The sequence below is a fragment of the Hyposmocoma kahamanoa genome, unplaced genomic scaffold (genome assembly GCF_003589595.1).
Source record: "Hyposmocoma kahamanoa isolate Upper Pololo Valley unplaced genomic scaffold, ASM358959v1 232, whole genome shotgun sequence".
NCBI classification, from domain to species: domain Eukaryota; kingdom Metazoa; phylum Arthropoda; class Insecta; order Lepidoptera; family Cosmopterigidae; genus Hyposmocoma; species Hyposmocoma kahamanoa.
The window spans coordinates 3,342,387-3,361,376 of NW_020653750.1; the positions used below are offsets into that span (position 1 = coordinate 3,342,387).

At 31.7% G+C, this 18,990-nt stretch overlaps 2 protein-coding genes across 5 annotated transcripts; one reads left to right on the forward strand and one right to left on the reverse strand.

The window, feature by feature from the left end:
* Positions 1–1,762: 1,762 nt before the first annotated feature.
* Positions 1,763–7,560, forward strand: LOC113228449 (phosphatidylinositol N-acetylglucosaminyltransferase subunit Q). 3 transcript variants are annotated; one of them, XM_026461756.1, is made up of 8 exons: positions 1,763–1,916; positions 2,146–2,579; positions 3,002–3,127; positions 3,433–3,568; positions 3,677–3,821; positions 5,492–5,684; positions 6,688–6,802; positions 7,025–7,560. In XM_026461756.1, exons 2-8 carry the CDS (start codon positions 2,349–2,351, stop codon positions 7,204–7,206), a joined length of 1,128 nt encoding a protein of 375 aa, XP_026317541.1. In that variant the 5' UTR covers positions 1,763–1,916; positions 2,146–2,348; the 3' UTR covers positions 7,207–7,560. The 3 variants fall into 3 exon arrangements, with proteins under 3 accessions (XP_026317541.1, XP_026317540.1, XP_026317539.1); XM_026461754.1 differs by having other exon boundaries at positions 1,792–2,579; XM_026461755.1 differs by lacking the exon at positions 6,688–6,802 and having other exon boundaries at positions 1,779–2,579; positions 7,025–7,164.
* A 1,649-nt stretch (positions 7,561–9,209) lies between these two features.
* On the reverse strand, positions 9,210–17,348 carry LOC113228450 (nuclear distribution protein nudE-like 1). 2 transcript variants are annotated; one of them, XM_026461759.1, is made up of 8 exons: positions 17,228–17,348; positions 16,982–17,135; positions 16,618–16,754; positions 13,733–13,869; positions 13,175–13,327; positions 12,691–12,773; positions 11,186–11,545; positions 9,210–10,283 (listed from the first exon to the last, which is right to left on the reverse strand). In XM_026461759.1, exons 1-8 carry the CDS (start codon positions 17,299–17,301, stop codon positions 10,173–10,175), a joined length of 1,209 nt encoding a protein of 402 aa, XP_026317544.1. In that variant the 5' UTR covers positions 17,302–17,348; the 3' UTR covers positions 9,210–10,172. The 2 variants fall into 2 exon arrangements, with proteins under 2 accessions (XP_026317544.1, XP_026317543.1); XM_026461758.1 differs by lacking the exon at positions 11,186–11,545.
* Between the last annotated feature and the right edge of the window lie 1,642 nt (positions 17,349–18,990).

The following is an 18,990-nucleotide window of genomic DNA, read 5'->3' on the forward strand; positions in this document are numbered from 1 at the left end:
CGATTTTGAAAACAAAGAGACGAAAATTATTATGACCCTAGCTATATTATAAAAATATTCTACAACTCTTTTGTTACAACGTTTAGTAACATTTCGGTTTTTTTTTCAGTTCTCTAGTATCTACTATCAGTAGTATCTGTAATTTCGACAATTTTTGTAGCACGTTGCCTCGAATGTCCGAACATAGTGAGCAAATAATTACATACATCACCGGATACGTAGTACTAGTAATACATAACGCAAAAAATTAACAGTGCGCTGTCTTCATAAAAACCTGGAGTTGATGAGTTGAACCGAAAAACAGAGTTAGAAATCCGAGAAATAATAAACAAATTACAAAAATTTCACACGAGGCCGTCATTAAGTAAATCTCTCTTAATAATATTTTACCATATTTTGTCAGCAGTAACATTTTTACTTGTCTTGCCATTCATTAATTTGATCAATTACCAACAGAAAACCATCTAGTAAAATTAATTAAGGCAGTCGCAAATTCATACATTGACGTGCATTTTCATTATTTAAGTTAATCGAAAAGATCTTCTATTACAAAAAGATGTTACATAACAAGCTCATTTTATTCGAAGGACAATAATTTTAATATTTGAAGTCGATCAAAAATTAAAGTCTTAATTTTTTTTAAGTAATCAACATTTTTAAAAACAAGTAAAATAAAGGACTTGACTATCTTATTCTAGTATTTTTCTACTATATTAATATTACAACTACTTGTAATCAACAAATACTTGAACAAAAATTATTCTATTTATAACCGATTAATGTAATCAATCGATTTAGAGCGAGTGGAAGGAGGTTTCCATCACTAAATAGTTCTTGTGACGTCATAGCTGGGATTCGCTCTGGACCTTTTGGAGGGAAAAGTGTCGTTTTTATTTTGACTTTCAATTATTTTGTGAAATCTAGTTTAAAGTGGAATAGGATAGTGCTATTGTGCCTTAATCGAAGATTAAAACGCGAAATTATACGAATCTCGAAATAAAATACCCGTATCGGCCCGTTTTAAGGAATCCCGAGTCAATCCAAGCACGCCGCCTCAAATTGCCTATACTCTTTGTGGCGGCCATATTTACAGAAACATATTTAAACTTCATGTTTAGGCTGATGGCTTTGCCAAAGCCTTAATAAATTAAAAAAAAAATTTAAAAAAAAATCATAGCTGGTAATAGTGAAGTTGTTTGTGTGGTGAAGATCCCAATAATTAAATGAAGACATGGCTCGAAGGACTTGTATCCAAGCAAAAAAAAAATCATAGTGGGTACAAAAATGTGGCACGCATGGTTTTCACACAAATTGCTGTACATGCGGCATCTATCTAGATATATGTCTGTGGAGACAAATCAGGACGAAGAAGAATTTTGTTTCTTAACTGCATTAGTAAAGCACGGATAGATTGATGGCAATCGACGCATTGAAATATTGTAAAAGTATGTCGCTAGATGGTATTTAATTTAAATTTTTTTAACGTACTCCAATCCAAAGTGAAAAAGAACGTTATAATTTTAGCACCTTTATTTCTTTCAAATAATTATTGCTATAATTATTTTATAATTTAACTTTGTAATTTGAGCTATATATTATATTAACCATCTCTACCTTGGAGTATCCAGAGCCGTAAGAACCATTAAAAAAAAAAGAATTTGACATTTGTTTTCAATGAATCGTCTAGAGTATGGAAAAAAATTAAAGAAATTTTCCTCGTAGAGGTAGAACAAAAAAAAAGAATTTTCCTTTATTTTTTTCCATCCTTTAAGTCAATTCAAGTATGTACATATTTTATTTTAATAGTCAATTTCAGGCCAAAGAGAATGTAATCAACACTGATTGAATGACACTTTAAATTAAATTATGTTTATGAAACTGACACTGGGGGAAGCCTAGTGGCCGCCTTATGTGAAGTAATAATAAATACAAATTTATTACTAATAATCCAGTGAAAATCTGCAAAACCACGTCGTAGTTATTATAGTGTTACAATTTTCATGATAACGAGAATTCCACCGATTGCAATGTTGCAACCAATCCGGATTATGTTTCCCACGTTTCCAATAAATAACAAAGTAATAACCTATTTTACGGGCTACTTGAGTATCACCGAGGTAGACGAAACTATTATTTACATTACAGAATACTCTACAAGTCCCGACCTTATAAAACATCAAAGTAATGATAACACTATCTGTGGGTATTGCAGTACAAACCTGCACAGAAAACACAAAATATCGAGCAGAACCAAGAACTATCTAGTCATAGAACAGGGTCAATCTCTCCAAATTAATAAACTATTACTAAGTGACAGAAAAATTGAAGCTACAGACAATTGTATAATAATGTTATACGACTATGAAAGAATGAAACATTCTGAAGCAATGTCAGATACTGCAGATTATTTTTTCAATTTAAAAACATTACTGCAGGATGAGCCCTGTGCATTAAAGACAGACTTTGAACCGATACTAATGCATACATCAAAACTGTCATCTTCAATGTTTGCCCAACATTTACTCAATTATTTCAACATATTAGTTTGGCTAGTTCAGTCTGTTAAAGGTAACAAAAAAGTAAGTACACTAGATTACACAAGCTGTTTTATTATACTAATATTGTATGAGGAGCCTTCATTTAAGTACTGAGTTATTAATATAATTAATACAAATTGTTAAGGGAATACAATTTTTCAAAATTTTCTCACCCAAATCACATCGCAAAAGCTTGTCCTATATTAAACTCAACTGTATGGTTAACATATAGTAGTGTATTAAGCAAAGTTTATAACAGTAACGCAATGCGGGTAAAAGACTCAATACACCTAACAGACTTATTTCACTGCAAATATAAAATATAACAGGCCCTCTGCTTCTTACTTGCCAATTTCTTCATAAAACTCCCAAAATATAGGTACCTGGTGTATAAACAAAATAGTCTATAATATATAATAAAATAACTTTTTTTATACTGGCTAATATTGTTTCCTTTTTTACAGATTTCTATTAGAACTGGGAACCTTATTTTAGCAATTTTGACAGACATTATGTTAGGTTATTTAGCATTGAAATTATTGACCAGCGATAAAAAAGAACTTGGTGCCTTTTTGATGGGAATGTTAGAAGTAAGTAAAAACTATCTCATCACTGAATATAATAAGACAGTAGAACTTTAATTACCACATAGTTAACATGTTATTTATCTTAAAATATGGATAACATTCAGCATACAATGTCTTTTAAAGTTTGTTTATTATTTGTTAACTTCCCTTTGCTGTTAATGTTCTAGTTTCATCCATCACAGTTGATTTACAAATATATTTTGTAGAGATATATACTCTAGGACCTCTAGGTAGATATTTGTAAAATTATCTTGGGTACTACATAGGTAATTCTTAATTTACTAAGAATGATTAAATTTGTGTTATAGAAGTTAGTAAACTTACTACACACTTTACTGAAATGGTTGATGGGGGCACCAGCTGGACTAAAACTGAATAATGCATTCAACAAAATGCTGGGACAGTACTTTTCCTATCACATACAACTTTGGTGGCTGTTTTTAGGTAAGAAAATTAGATTACAGTTTCATTCCTTATACCTAGAGTAATCCCAAAAGAAACAATTTTTTTTAATGTGTAATTCAAATTCATAAAACCCATATTCTCTTTCAGAAGTATCAGGAGAAAAACTGGATACAATATTAAATGTCTACCATTACCTTGGTTACTTAGGGTTTACATTTCAAGCAGCAATAATTTCTGATATGATATGCATAGCCACATTCCATTCTTACTGTATTTATGTTTATGCAGCTAGGTAAGTTTTTGATAAATAGCTAGTATGTTTTAGGTACAAAACATGTCTATTTTTCCTCTAACCAACTCGAAAATTAATTATTTAATAATAAATATTTTTAAATTTGCAATGAAAGTTTTGTCCCTATACTAAATGTGTGGGTAATCCGTTTACAACACTATCTAAAATTATAATAAAATTTGTTAGTAAATATATAATACTAGCCTACTGCATTAGACGATACTAAATTGAGGCAATCCTTTTTTCGACATTTCTATATACAGTTTCAACAGCAAATCAAGACATAGGTACACCTTTGTTCGAATATCGCCTCCAGTGCAACGGAACAAGATCTGTCAAAGTGTAGCTTGATGTGCTGTCGTCTGTACCTATAGCCTTCAACCTTAAGGCGAGTCACCGGGAGAAGCAGGAAAAACTGTCGTTAGATCTAATAGTTTAAGTGTTTACTATTACATAACGATCTTATAAAAAATATACGATACACCTAGGGATATTGTCTAAAGAATGTGCTAATTCGTTACACGATAGGATGTACTTTACCCGATCACGTAAAATCCCGAAAATCGGCTAGAATAAAAGTCTAAAATGAATTATTGAATAAAATATTTTACTTGCACATAATTTTTATATTGAGATATTTCTCTTTATGTAGGTATGTATGTACTACAGAGAACCTGCAAAATTTTTTGTTTTCAACTGAAGCCGAAGATTTATCACATTTATCCCAAAACTTGAAAATTGCCCAGCGGTTTAACGATACGCCGCACAGCCCGTTGCCCCGTCAGTCGCCATCGGGTGCTTGTCAACATCGGATCTGTGTCAAATTTTCTCCGCTTGTCTTATTTTATTTATATTAATTTTAAGCGCGCGGATTGCGGGACACCGCACACCTCCCCTCTGAAAAGCTAGGCTCGCGTTCAAATACCTCGAACGCGAGTCTAGCTTTTCAGAGGGGAGGGGCTCGCGTTCAAATACCTCGCCTTAAGAGCGATTACACGCGGCGATTTGTAGTAGCGATGCAAACGCGATGCAGCGCAGTAGCGATGTAGTCGCTAATCGTCTATCTTTACACAGGCCCGCAATTTTATGCAGCGATGCAAGCGCGCCACTGCATCGCTACACATGGAATTTAAAGGCGATTGCATCGATGCCGTGTGTTACCACTCTTAACTGTTCTAAAAGACTGACGTTCGGCTAAAAGAAACCTCGAACTCCGTTTTTGGACACTGATCCTTTTTGTACTCTTCAAGCGCAACATCGAGTAATTAAAGCTTAAAATTTAAATTCTAGACCAAATGTATGTGATCACACCTATAATTTACTTACGGTATGTACGAAAGGAGCCTCTTCGCACAATGTAGCATTTCTTTCCTGTATGCGAGTGGCGCCACCCGCACACTTCACCTCCTAAAATCTAGACTCGCGTTAAGCTGCTAACAGATTGACTACATGTTTGCAGCTCGTGAAGTGGTAATCAACTCCTCTTAACGTTTTGTTGCCAAGTTTTGTAACAAATTTCTTCAACTGAAAAAATTGATATCTGAAGTAAATACTAGCGGCGTAATTTCAGGGTCCAAGAGTAACTTATACGCCTTTACAAAATTTATCTATATGTTTACAATACCTTAACAAAACTACAATACTCAACGATTGAAATTTTACAATTCCAGACTATTCAACATGCAAGTATCCGGATTAATCGCTCTACTTCGTCTGTTTGTTGGACGAAAGTACAATCCACTAAGAGGTGGCATAGATTCCTGTGAATACACCAACCAGGAACTTTTTGTTGGAACAGTAGCATTCACAATATTACTGCTCTTGTTGCCTACTACAACTATGTATTATATTGTATTTACTTTGGTAAGTTTCGATATATCTGTAGCATAGATAACCTCCTAACTATGATCTGTAGTCAGCACGTATCGCCTCCGCGCAGTGGTTCACACAAGAGGTTGGACTAAAGATCTTTAAAAACGAAAATACGTTATATATTAATAAAATAAATCAATATAATCACCTATGTACTTATTCTATTATTGGTGGACAAAAACTAATGTTATATATTTTTTATATTGGAGTCAATAGTTTCGGAGTGTTTAATTACATAAAAACTAGTTCTTCAGTGCCTATGGCAACATAATACGTACATACATACACATATACTTACACCTTTTTCCCACCTGGGTAGGCAGAGACAACAGGCAACGTAATAAAATCTCCAAAACACGGTTCCCTGCTTATTTCGGTTTCCGGTTATTTAGTATTCAGGTAATATGTCCCACGTTTGGTCCATTAAAATGAGGTGCCTCTAAAGTGCCCCTTTGAAGGTGTTAAGGATGAAAAAAAATCAGTGTTACTTCTGGCTTCCGGTTTTTTAATTACTTCGAAACCGGTTATATCGTTGTTATATCACTATGGATATAAAATGCACATTTACTGTATATGAAGTGCTGGTAAATGCTGATAGAAGGGATAGGTGGGTGTGGGAGTAAAACTAGGATAAAACTCAATATTTAGGTAAATAGATTTATTCAATACTGCCGCTGTGAGTTAAAAGGGCTCTTGTGACTCAAACTCAAAACCGAGAAAGTAATGTTTAAAGAAATAAAAAAAATATATCTACTTTTCTCATTCGGTAACTTCATACCTTATCCACGGAAAAGTAAAAATAGAGACAGATCAGGCTCTTTTTAATGATTACGGCAGTATACGTAATTTTTTTTAATGTCACATGCGCTCTTTCAACTAAATAAAATTTATAGTATTAAACTTGTATGACTAAGACAGAATGGCTATTAAATTTAGAACATTTTCACCCTATTCATGAAATACTCATGAATTAAAATTGATCATTTTATTGCAGTTTCGATTACTATCGATTATGGTGCAGTATTCATTAGCGAAGATAATTTATGTGGTGCAAACGTTGCCTTTGTATATCGTCACATTGTGGTGCGTACGCTCTCCTAAAGTTGCAGGCAAGTGTTTTTTTTCCCGGAGAGCACCTCTAATTTGCACTAACATAGTTGACTACTAAATTGATGCCAGTTGTTATATGACCAAGATAATTACCTAATACGAATGACTTAATAGTTTCTTCAGTCTATTAAAATCCGTCAATATCAATATATAACCCTATAAGTTCTTTTGACTGTTATCCAGATCCTTACAAATATTCAATTTGTACACTTATTTTCCAGGAAACATTTTAATCGAAGTAGAAAGCAGTGAAGAAGGTTCGCCATTAGTATTAAGAGTAAAATTATTTAACAAATCCCTTCAAGAATTAGTGGATCAATTCAAACCTCCAGTAGATGCACCTAAACAATTTAAACTCACTAACGTCGTCTCTAATGTATGCATTGGGAAGCAAATAATATGACCTATAAAGTATAATGAAAAATAAAATACACTTATTGATGGACTTAGTTTTATTTTTAATATTATTCAATATTACTTTACGTAGCAATAAAATAAAAACTGATTGGTCACTGCAAACGTGAACATAAATGCTTAATCACTTAAATGTAAATTGTAACTTACTGGGATATTTCTTCTTCAGGCTAAGAAGTAATTAGATTTGTTCAGCGTAAATGTGTAAGTATAGTTAGACATTTTCCCATTGACTTACAATTATATGGACGTCGGGTCCGCGCTAAAAAGTGTCCGCACTTGTAAGGCGCTAAAATCGTATACAGAGCGCGACACTCCGCTTTAGTCTTCATTTGTTCTACGGACAGCGCGATACTGCGATGACATAACAATTTAAATTTCGAATAGGTTGACTTGGGACATTTTTTTCGTGGTTTTTGTATTAGACCCGTCGTCCATTTATTTGTAAGTCAATGCATTTTCCTTACCTATTATGCAGATAGAATTTGTAACTGCATATTTTCAACCACTGCACACTAAACATTAACAAAATTTTGGTGCAGTACTATTCCTACATGAAAGGGTGGTAAGGAACATGAAGTACATTTTCTAATACATTATGGTACATCCGGTACAAAATATTATTATAATTATGCTAGATTTCTAAGACATATCTTTATTCTAACACGTTAACAGTCGGCTTTATACGAGTGATATTTGGGCAAGATTTTAAGCTTTTCTTACTTTTACAGGGATTACAAAAAATGCTGTAAAACTTAAAAGGCTATACCGACGTTGCCAATTGTATACTATCGCGATCTCAAAAACTATTTACAATACCGATATGGCTATCGATATTACCTATATTCAGCTTCTCACTCGAGCGCTATATCTCTTTTCGCTCAGATTATGAAACTAAAGGAAAAAACGAGCAACAGCCATTAGATTCTTTAATTACAGGGACGTCTGGGACCTTTCAGTTTTAACAACATACATTTGTAAGTTTTTTAAACATTTAGAAGTCTTAACGTTATTAAGATCTACAAGTTTTTAACTTCTCATTCTAGTTAATCAAAACGCGAGAGGATATTAGGAACAAGATTTTTTTAACACAAGTTAGTTTGCATGCTAACACAACTGTATTACTGATAAAAAGTTCATAAATATATATGCAATGTTAAGTCACATTAATAATTAAATATTATAAACAGGCTATGTATATTTGAATTGAGCAATTTATTGAGGTTTTTGTTAATATTCCGTAACGAAAGGACAACATCTAAGTTCCAAAATATGGACTTAAGGTCCTTTATATGTCGAGATGACGGGCGTAGTGACATTGCCCAAACGGTCCTTACGACGAAAGGTCTGAGTGGCACTGTAATTGTTGTAGGGTAACGCGTCGCTTACCATCAGGTCTCGAAGAACAATTAAAATAAATTTGATATAACGACCAAAATGTAAGTTACTTTAAATATGAAGGACATGCATAAAAATAAATATGCATTTGCATTACACAACAAACGTGTTCAAGAGTATCTTTAACAATGCTAAAATATAATCCTGTTTACAACACTTTAACCATAAAGTTACGGAATATTAACTACGTTAACTAGATCAATGTTCGTGAAGCCACATACTAGAACAGTAAACAGACATTTTATTACATAGTAACCGACGCAAAAGTTAAATAACACCAAAATTACGTTGCAATCAAGAAAAATATGAATTTAAGTATTAGTTCATAAAATATTACATCGTTAACAATTTCATACATACCTTTGTCTTACTTTCTCTATGTATATATAGTATATTTCCAAAATATTTTTTGTTCGGCGATATAGTAACAATAGATATTAAATATAAAGGTGAGTCCGAAATACCTACTCCATAGATTTTATACAAAATCTTAGCACTATGTGCATCCTAGTCCATAGCCACAAAAACCTTATTTAAACCACATTTTAAATTAGTGCTGCACACAGTAATAGTTTTTTCATACTACAGATTCTGATTCTAATACATTCTCGTAGACTTGCCTTTTTAATATTCATTGCCAGACGGACGCAGAATTTCCAAAGTTTTCTAGAGAATTACTGTGCGCGCGTGAAGCAAGCAACTACACAAGCGCCTCAATTCACAGTTATCTCCGGTGGGTAGGCCAAACAACTATACATTCAATCCTAACTAATCCATTATATCATCATCACAGATATTATTATTAGTAAAAATATAAAGGTATGATGTAGATCACTGTACGAACTGTATTTATGATCAGCAGTGTATCATGAAGCGATGTTATTAGTTTAATATATTAATTAGTGTTGCGAGTTACGAGTGTATCGATACTATTGTGAGCTCGAAAACCAATGACAGAGTAGAAAGGATACATAAGAATACTATTATTTGTTAGAAATATCGATCAATGGTAATATATAATTACTGAAATTAAAGTCTGGTCTACATTTGTATCTATTTGTGCATGCGACACGCATAACAATCATGTATATTTTTATCATTTCTCAATGATGACACGTCGGTGTCGATACGGTACGGTGTTTGTTTTAGAAGGAAATTTTTACATTTCTGAGTGGGGCGTGGCGACTACCCTGGACATTCAAGACAGAAACCGTGATGTCCTAGAAGGATGAATCCTCCCTCAACGTCAAACTTGTTGCTCAGATTAGGGCAACTCTACTACTTGTTCGTTTTAACTTTTCAAGGGCTGTACGGAACATTCACTATTTTACATAGTGTTTTACTACAATTTTTTGTAACCACACAAAAATGACATAAGTGTAGACCCAGAATATTGCTCATAACAGCTATCGATAACATTGATGATATTCGCGTATCGAAGTTACCCACAATGAACTTCACAAGATCCCGCAACGCTAATACTAATATCACGATATCACTATTCAAACTATCGCAGCGCAACGATGCAGATGTTGAGACGATACGCCGTAGGCAAGTCTAGTTCTTCAATACACACCGGTAGTCCTTATTGACGTCGGTACTCGAATTTGGTGAATGCTCTTTAGGTCTAACGGTACCACGACACGATGCTAACTTTGATTCCAAAGCCTACAATTAAGAAAACACAATATGAATGATGTTAATATTAGTAGGTGATGGGAAGTTAATGCAGACGGAATTTAAGGTTTGGGAACACCATCACCAAATACATTGAAAGCGATATTTATACAACAAAATGCAAAAGCCGAACCAAATATATTTTTTTCTGTGCTGTTTATAAACGTAATCGTGTGATAATGATAACAACAAAGTTTACAATACTACATTTTAATTATTGTTCGCATTTTTATAGTACAATTAATCAGGTGTCATGCAAATAAAACCATGTGCAGTGTAAGAGCTATATACTCCTACATAGTTGATGTTGCCACGGAGTAATTTTCATAAACACAAAATTTCCTATAAACAATCATTTGTTTATTTACTTGCAGTCACAGTTATTAAAAGTAAAATACTGCCCAAGTAAATTAGTGAATTATCCTAGTGTTTAATAAATGTCCAAATAATTATTTTCTCATATTTAGCAATAAAACCATTAAGTTACGCAGCTATTGGCGCTATATTGAGCTACGTAGCAATGTAGCACTTCAGTGCTATGAACACGCTGCACAAGGGCTTACACACTCCATAGAATACCTTTAAGTGATCATAGCAGTAATAAAATTAAAATAAAGACGCTCTGAGTACAAATTTTCACACTCAAAAGTAAAGTTATAGAAATAATTATTCATACAAAATATTAAACAATACATTCATCAAGTCTATAAATGAGTATGTAACAGAAAATATAAATTCCTTCGCGTTTAAATAATAAACGCCTAAGAAAGCAATTTATAACTGAATTGATATGAATTAAACATTTAAATACTAATTATTTACATAAAACTGCAATTAGCAGACACTGTTTACCACGAAAAGTACATACAATAAATTTATTGTTATTGCCGAACACTTGACTTAGACTTCGAATTATCTGATGACTTTCTTAATGTATTTAGTAAGTTCTCAAGGCCCTCTCGACTTCTTACAGCAAAAGACCTCCTGAGCTTCCCGTTTTCATTTTGCGAAGATCTACTGAATGGTTGTTCTGACGCCCTATATGATAAGGGCAGTGGAGGTTTCTGAGATACATGATTCTCAGGTTCTGATAACTGTCGCGTCAACACTGGCCGCCTCAACTCTATTGGTTCTGTATCGCTTACAGCAGATTCTTCAGTGTTCCTGTGGGTATCTTCTCCGACGGCGACATCAGGTGTCAGGTTACACGAGCATTTGACCTTACCACATTCACGGCATAGAAACCTTTCAAGCTGCAAGCAATAAATGTCATGCATACTAGACACTCAAGCACAACTACAATCATGCAGTAACAAGCCTAACTAACATCAATTTGGGTTTAAATTTAAATGTAGGTGCTTGTAGTGTATTTCTTTATTCATATAATATATGGCATTAGTACATACTTAATGCCATATATTATATGAATAATAAGTACACTCTTAATGCCATATATTATATGAATATACCACATGGCAATTGGGCAAGCAATACTTTATAGACGGCAAACAAAAGTGAACATTATAAAATAAAACCGGATTAGCTTTGTTTTAAGGGCAAAATTTTCACACTTTCTTTGTGTAAGAGTGTGCAAACCAAATGCGTAAAATGTGTAATTATTTACATTATAAAGTAAAATAACTGAAATATAAATATTATACGAAACAATTTTATTGAATAAAGTTACACCACTAGCTGATACACATAAATAAACAAATATACATAAATAGTAACAAAAAATAAATAACTGGTGTGCTTTGGTGATACCTGGTGCACATCTACATGTAAAGCATTAGGGGGAATGCACCAACTATGTATAGTGTACAGTATATTTAACTACTAATTACTACATATACGTATACCCAAAATAACATAATTAGACTACGAGAAACAACAAAAAAAAATGTTACAATTGATTAACTGTGTCATTCTAATGTTTTTAGCAATATCACTTTATTGATACACTTTAAATAGAATAAACTGATAAATCTGATAATTATGAAAATAATTCTAATTTCGATTACAACTTGCAAAATGTACCAAAACTACTTTTTAGAAATTAGTAGAAATTATTGTATCCAGAGATGGGAGCCTGGAGATCTGATACACAGGTTCCCACCAAATATGACTCCAGTCTCTTATCAAGATTTTTCTTTTGAAGTAAAAACTAAAAAGTCAGCTATTTATAAGTTTACTTATGTAATGACCTTGATAAGAGGCAATAAAGATTATTACTATTATTAATATTTTTTTAAGTTTGATTTATACTGCTGGAACAAAAGCGATATAGCTAAAAACGTCATAAAAATACTTAACTGATACACTCAACAGTAACTAGAGCTATAATCACGGCTACAACAGTATTAATAATCAACAAAAATACATTTATATGACTTACCCCTACTTTCCGAAGAAGATCACCAACTATATTGATAGCAGTCACTCGCGACGACGGGGTCATCGCATTGCCGTTTATTTCTCCTGATGAAATAAAAACAAATTGTTACATTACTATTATTATGTTGAAGGAGAAAATAAGGAGAACGGAGATAAAATAATTAATAAAAAAAACTTCAAATTGTTAGACATTGATAAGGTTTTTAAGAGGAGAGCTTTTAAAAAATTATGTTACATAACGACAACCAAAATTTTAACTGTCAACTTCAACTCAATTAAAATTTCATTCGTACATTTGCTACAATCATCAGAAATAAACAAAATATTTCGAAAGAACTTATTTCTCAACTTTAGATTTCAACTAAATTAATGATTGGAACAAGAACCAACTCACTATCTTCTAACAATCCAGGCGAACAACGAAATTCAATGTGAAGAAACCTGTACAAAGCTGTGAAAGTGATAAAGCATTTTTAAAAACTTACGTTTTTGTGGTGTAGTCATTGAAGTCTGTGTTTCGATTTCAACTTGAGTACGAGTGGAGACATGCCCATTAACTAAAGCATTATCGTTTTCACTACCGTCCTCTTTCTTGCTGTGCGGATGTCGTTCTACTACTTTTAGTTCTTGTTTCAGATCTGCAGAAAAAATTGATATACATGTAACTTAAATCAAACATAATCTCTAATTTTTCATAGCTGGTAATGCATGCAATATATGTTCGGTATGTTACCATATAGTCCAGTTTTCTTTAAAAAACCTGTCGAACTTTATGCTAGCAAATGAATATTTTGAAAATATGTCTCAAATTAACACATAGTCTTTTAAATTTATTTATCTTTAGTTACGTTTTACCAATGATTGCTTTTTGCCTTCTGCCAATACTCTTCTAACAATAACTGAACTATAGCATTCCAAATGTATATGTATATGTATAGGCAGACCTGTCGACATCCATAGGCACTTATTTTCAAAAGTTCCATTAAATACTTACCAGCTGGTTTAACAAACCAGGAAAATGTATTTACACATATTATAATTACCTCTAGCTTCATCATTAGCCCTCTGTAATTTCACCCTCAAATTCTCAATTTCGTCTACTTCACTCTCCAGTACAGCATTTCTTTCATAAGCTTGATTTAATAATGCTTCTATACACGACACTGATTCTGATATTACTCTGAAAATTATACGGTTTATCATAACTGACTAGTTTACTTTCAAATAGCTGTCTTGTTTGTACTAATTAAACCCAGAAATAATGGAAGGGGTCTGAAGTAAGGACTTTTATTCTATAACTTTTTTTAAATTATCAAACAAATTAAAATATCGTTTAATGAGAATCTTATGAATGAATACTATATATAGACAGAAATGGTTTTGATTACTCCATTTCAATAGTGTTATATGGCTTCTAAAATACCAACAAAATAAATTTATTGGAAAATAATACACACCAATAAAAACAAACAAGCCTTTCATTTCAATTTGTCCTACTATTAAAACCAGATAAACAATGCTGAAACCTTAGAAAATTTCTTGCAATCAATGTTTATGTAAATCATATCCTTGATATCTTAGTTTATAATATAGTTCCTTAGTCACTGTTGTACTTTGTGAATTAGTCAATAAGTTATTGATATGCGTTTTTGTAATGATGTGGAAGTAGTACGACATATTTCTTTTGTAGTATACAATTTTCAAATTATTAAAACCCTTACCAAAATATTAAAATTAAATACGATGGTTGAGCTACTGATTGCTTTACGTTGATTTAAAGTTTTAAAATTTTCACACGTTATTTAATTTTAAAATCGAGACTTAATCATTTATAAACATATTTTATTTCCTCAACATTTCTTATGTGTTGTGATGTCTATGGTCTCGAAGGGACTGTCCCTTTGAGACTATGTAAGATAAAATATGGTCAATATGCTAATACACGATTAAGTCCCAATTTTAAAATAAAATAAAAGTGACTGTGTTTACAAAAAGTTTAATGGTAATAACTTTCCACTGTATTCACATCTAAACAATTACTTTTCAACACAAAAGTCCTAGGACTTTAGATGACTATTACGATTCTATAAAAATTTAGTGAAATTTGTAATACAACAGTCAAATATGTGGTTTGGCATGTATAAATATATGGCTGTCATATTATAGGTTAGATAAAATTTTCTTTGTTTCAAATTTGTGTCAATGATAGATAACACCTTTATAATAATAATGCTCACGCATGTATAAATATCTCGAGGGGAGGCCTTTTTAAGAAATTAAACAAGCAGTACAGAGTAAAAATATCCTTTGCCTTAATGCTTCTGGGTTATTCCAGCGAAAATGACACCGCGGTTCAAAAAATAAATTACAGATTTTGATTTTAATTATATGACTAGAATATGCCCAATAAATCAAAACATTAGAAATAAATGAGATTTTTCAGATATTGTACAATTATTCTATATCTTCTCTTTATTACCGCAGCCATAGTGCAATCGTCTATGATGGAGCATTTTTTCCTATAATGTTAGCAATAATTTTCGCGGTTATTTGTGCGTCTTTCTAAATAAGTTATTACTGTCGAAAAAAATACAATTTACGAATTTTAAAACAGTGATAAGTGATTGCATGGTGAAGTATATATGGTGAAGAGTTATTAAAGTTTCAATACATACTAATTTCAAGTCCCACCTATCACAATGAAACATATATATTTTTATTTTATCCAATAAATATGCAATCTGTTGGTATTTGTTTCTGTAAAAGTAACAATTATGTTAAGGGTCATTATTTTGGTTTGATTAAGCATTGTGCAAGTAAATAGGAATGTTAATATTAAGATTTGGAAGTGTGTCCCACCCGTCTCAGAGATGGGTGGAACACACTTCTAAACTTTTTTATTTGACTAAATGTTTGTATTTAGATGGATTTAAACATTTGATGTGTTAAATTGTGACGATTGAGACACCATTTTGTGACAAGTGGGACAAGTTACATTTGAGTACAAAGAAATCTAAAAAATATACTATTTATATGTAGATCCATCATTTGTAAGCAAATATTTTATAATTTTTGTCATAATTATGACTTTTAACATATTAAAAAAAAAACATTTTTTGCATTTTCCTGCTGATTTTTAGTATCAGGAAATTCATGAAAAGTCAATAAAGAATGTTTTAACTACATATTCGAGCAAAATTTCTAAAATTTAATACATTTTGATATGACACTTTTGTATCAAGGATGCGGCAGAGTTTTTCAAATTTATTAATGCATTTTACATGCGTGACTCTGATTTCATGTCATCATAGATAGTGTCTCAGGAAAAATAATAGGATTACTTTAACAGTTCTTTCATTCTGTTTTTTTTTTGTGTTAAAATGTCTTAATACAAGAAAAATCATAAAATATTTGCTTACTAACAATGAAATTATATTAAACTGTGTAATTTTGTTAATTCTGTGTATTCAATTGTAACTTGTCCCACCCGTCACAACTTTAACATATTAATTACCTTAAAATTTATTAAAGTTATTAATGAAGTGTATATACTATAAAATAGAACTTTACCATACAAGTTATCACATATGAAAAACTTGCAAAACAAGATAATAATAGTTTGTCTTGATTTTGGCAATGAAGCCATCAACTCAAACAGGCGGGTGTCGTGAGTGTCCCACCCATCACTTAGAAAATTAAAAATTTTGAGTATAAATAAGGTCATAAATTTATGTTAATAAATAGTCGCAGTTGAGTTTCATGATATTTTCATTTTAAGTCCAATTAACCAATGGTTAAGGAGAAATTACTTAAAGTTCGAGAAAAAAGGAGTCAAAATGTCCCACCCATCACTTTGGAATGGCCCTTCTGCAACATTTACTTTTATAATGTCAAATAAGTTATATTATATTTTGATCCACATATTTACCTTTGACCTCGTTCTAAATCATCATTTTTCTGTTCTAATTCTCTGACATATGCTGCCTGCTTATCTTTTTCTACTTTGAGGACCTGTAGTTCATTTTCCAAAGCATTGGTTTCAAGCTGAGTTCTTTCTAGTTTACTCTAAAAATAACAAACCATTTACAAATGCAAAAAATTGTTTAAAATAGACAACAAAATCAATACACAGGTGAAAACTGAAATTGTACTGTAATATTACAATATAGCAGTTTTTTTTTAATAATTGTGTAAAATTTGTTTATTATTTATTAATTATAATTTTGTAGTATCTAAATAACTTTGCAACCCAATCTTTACATTCATGTTTGTGAACGCACGCAAGTACTTACCCTTAGAATTTCGATTTCATTTTTTAACCTCTGATTTTGATGTTCCAGATCTCTGTTCTGTTTCTCAACCTGTACCAAAGAAGCCTCTAATTCCTTCTCAAGCTGCGCTGAGTTCTCAGTATATTCATCAAGTTCTTGCTGTATGTCGTTAGCCCTGCAATCCGTACAAGTGCGTGTATGAATCATAAAATCAATGCAGGTTGTACGCAATACAATTAAAGCGCCATAAAAAGCACAAACACTCACTTCTGTTCATAATACTTCGCCTGCTTTTTCCAATACTCCACTTGATCAGATTCTAATTGTCTTGGAGATTCCATGATAAAATATTATTTGTTACTTTCAACAAATTCACACTCAAGGATACACCTTCAACGATTCATAACAAAATTATGTTATTGATGCGACCAATGCAACCTCTAAATTGTTTTCTTAAGAATTGTGATGCAAACGTTGATGAATTGAATTATTTCACTACTGTTTGCGAAATATTTTGCCGTTATAACACAAAACGTAAAAATTATGACACAACTTCGTCGTTCAAAACAAGACAATTGACAAGACAAGATGGCGCTGGCAGAAGGTATTGCAATTTTCAAACATCATCTTGTAATAAGAGGTTCAACACACACCCTGACTTTATATGATGTGTGTGATCGTGTCATTCAACATATTTGCTCTTATGTAGCGTAGTTGTTGGGTGATGGTGAAGCAAAGAGTCTTTGCCAAAGACCAAGTAATATGATGACTTCAGTGAGTTTTATAATAATTCATACAGGGACTGCCTTCGGGAAGTAATGTAATAGAAGTTATAGCTAAAAAATGTAAAGAAGATAAAGAAATAATGTGATGTGACGACGATACATGAAAAATGTTGCTCACAAAAACTATATAATCAATTATCTAGTTAAAAATGCTTATTATTACTTGCATGAACTGTCAGATTTAAAAAATAAGTTACATACCGATTTGATTAGGGTATAATCACACTAAAAGATATTGGTGGGATTGTTCGAAAAAAGGTTGCAGATGGAAGTGAAATAATGAGCTAAACTTTCTTTTTCTGAAAACACGTATGATTTTACGGGTTTTGAAGGATTACCTAACGGATTTAAATTAAAATGTGTCTATTGTTTCATTTTAAAATTATATGCGTGCATTAAATTATATTTAACGTGTTGCATGATGGAAAAATGTCCATTTTGAAAAAAATATTGAAATAAAATTCTTTCAATTTCCTGTATTTGCCCTTAAAGGATGGAAAAAATTGGTTTGTATAGTCTAAGATTTTTCCACATTTGTCAATTGACAAATTGTTGACAAATTGACTGTCAAAAATTGGAGACACAGAACGAAAACGATGGCGCCATAATATATTATATAAAGATTTCTTTTACCTGTGATTCTCTTCGCTGTTGTTCAATCATTTTAAATCTAATTTTTCTCTAACTTACTTTTAACTATACAATTATATTTTATAGTTCACGCTAAATAAAACTTCAACAGATATTTCTAAACAGAGAGACTAATATGAACTTTGTATTTTGAATTATATTTTTTTGATTGATTGGATATGAATTATGTTTTTCCATGTTTTCAGAAAAATTTCCACTATTAAAATTTTTCAGAAAATTACCCAACACTACAGTAATCGAGATTAATTTAATTTATGTACGTATGATTCATATATATCAATGTAACATGTCCTTTAATTTCCATAGTCTAAGCGAAAAATTTTATATAAGATTCTGAGCTGAAATGGCGTGTTTTTGAAGTTACTTAGTACTGTTTTTAAAAATATTATTTTTATTTTAAGTATATTATGAAGAAAAAACGAAGAAAGAAATAGTGATGAAGAAACCAAATTACAAAAGACTTCATCCTGAAAATTCCACTAATTACGAATTCAAAATTATTGTTCGAAATGATGGAAGATAATGTGATTTAAGTGAAAGTAAAACATAAATATTGACTCCCGCCGCTTAAAAAACTATTTAATAAACCCAAAC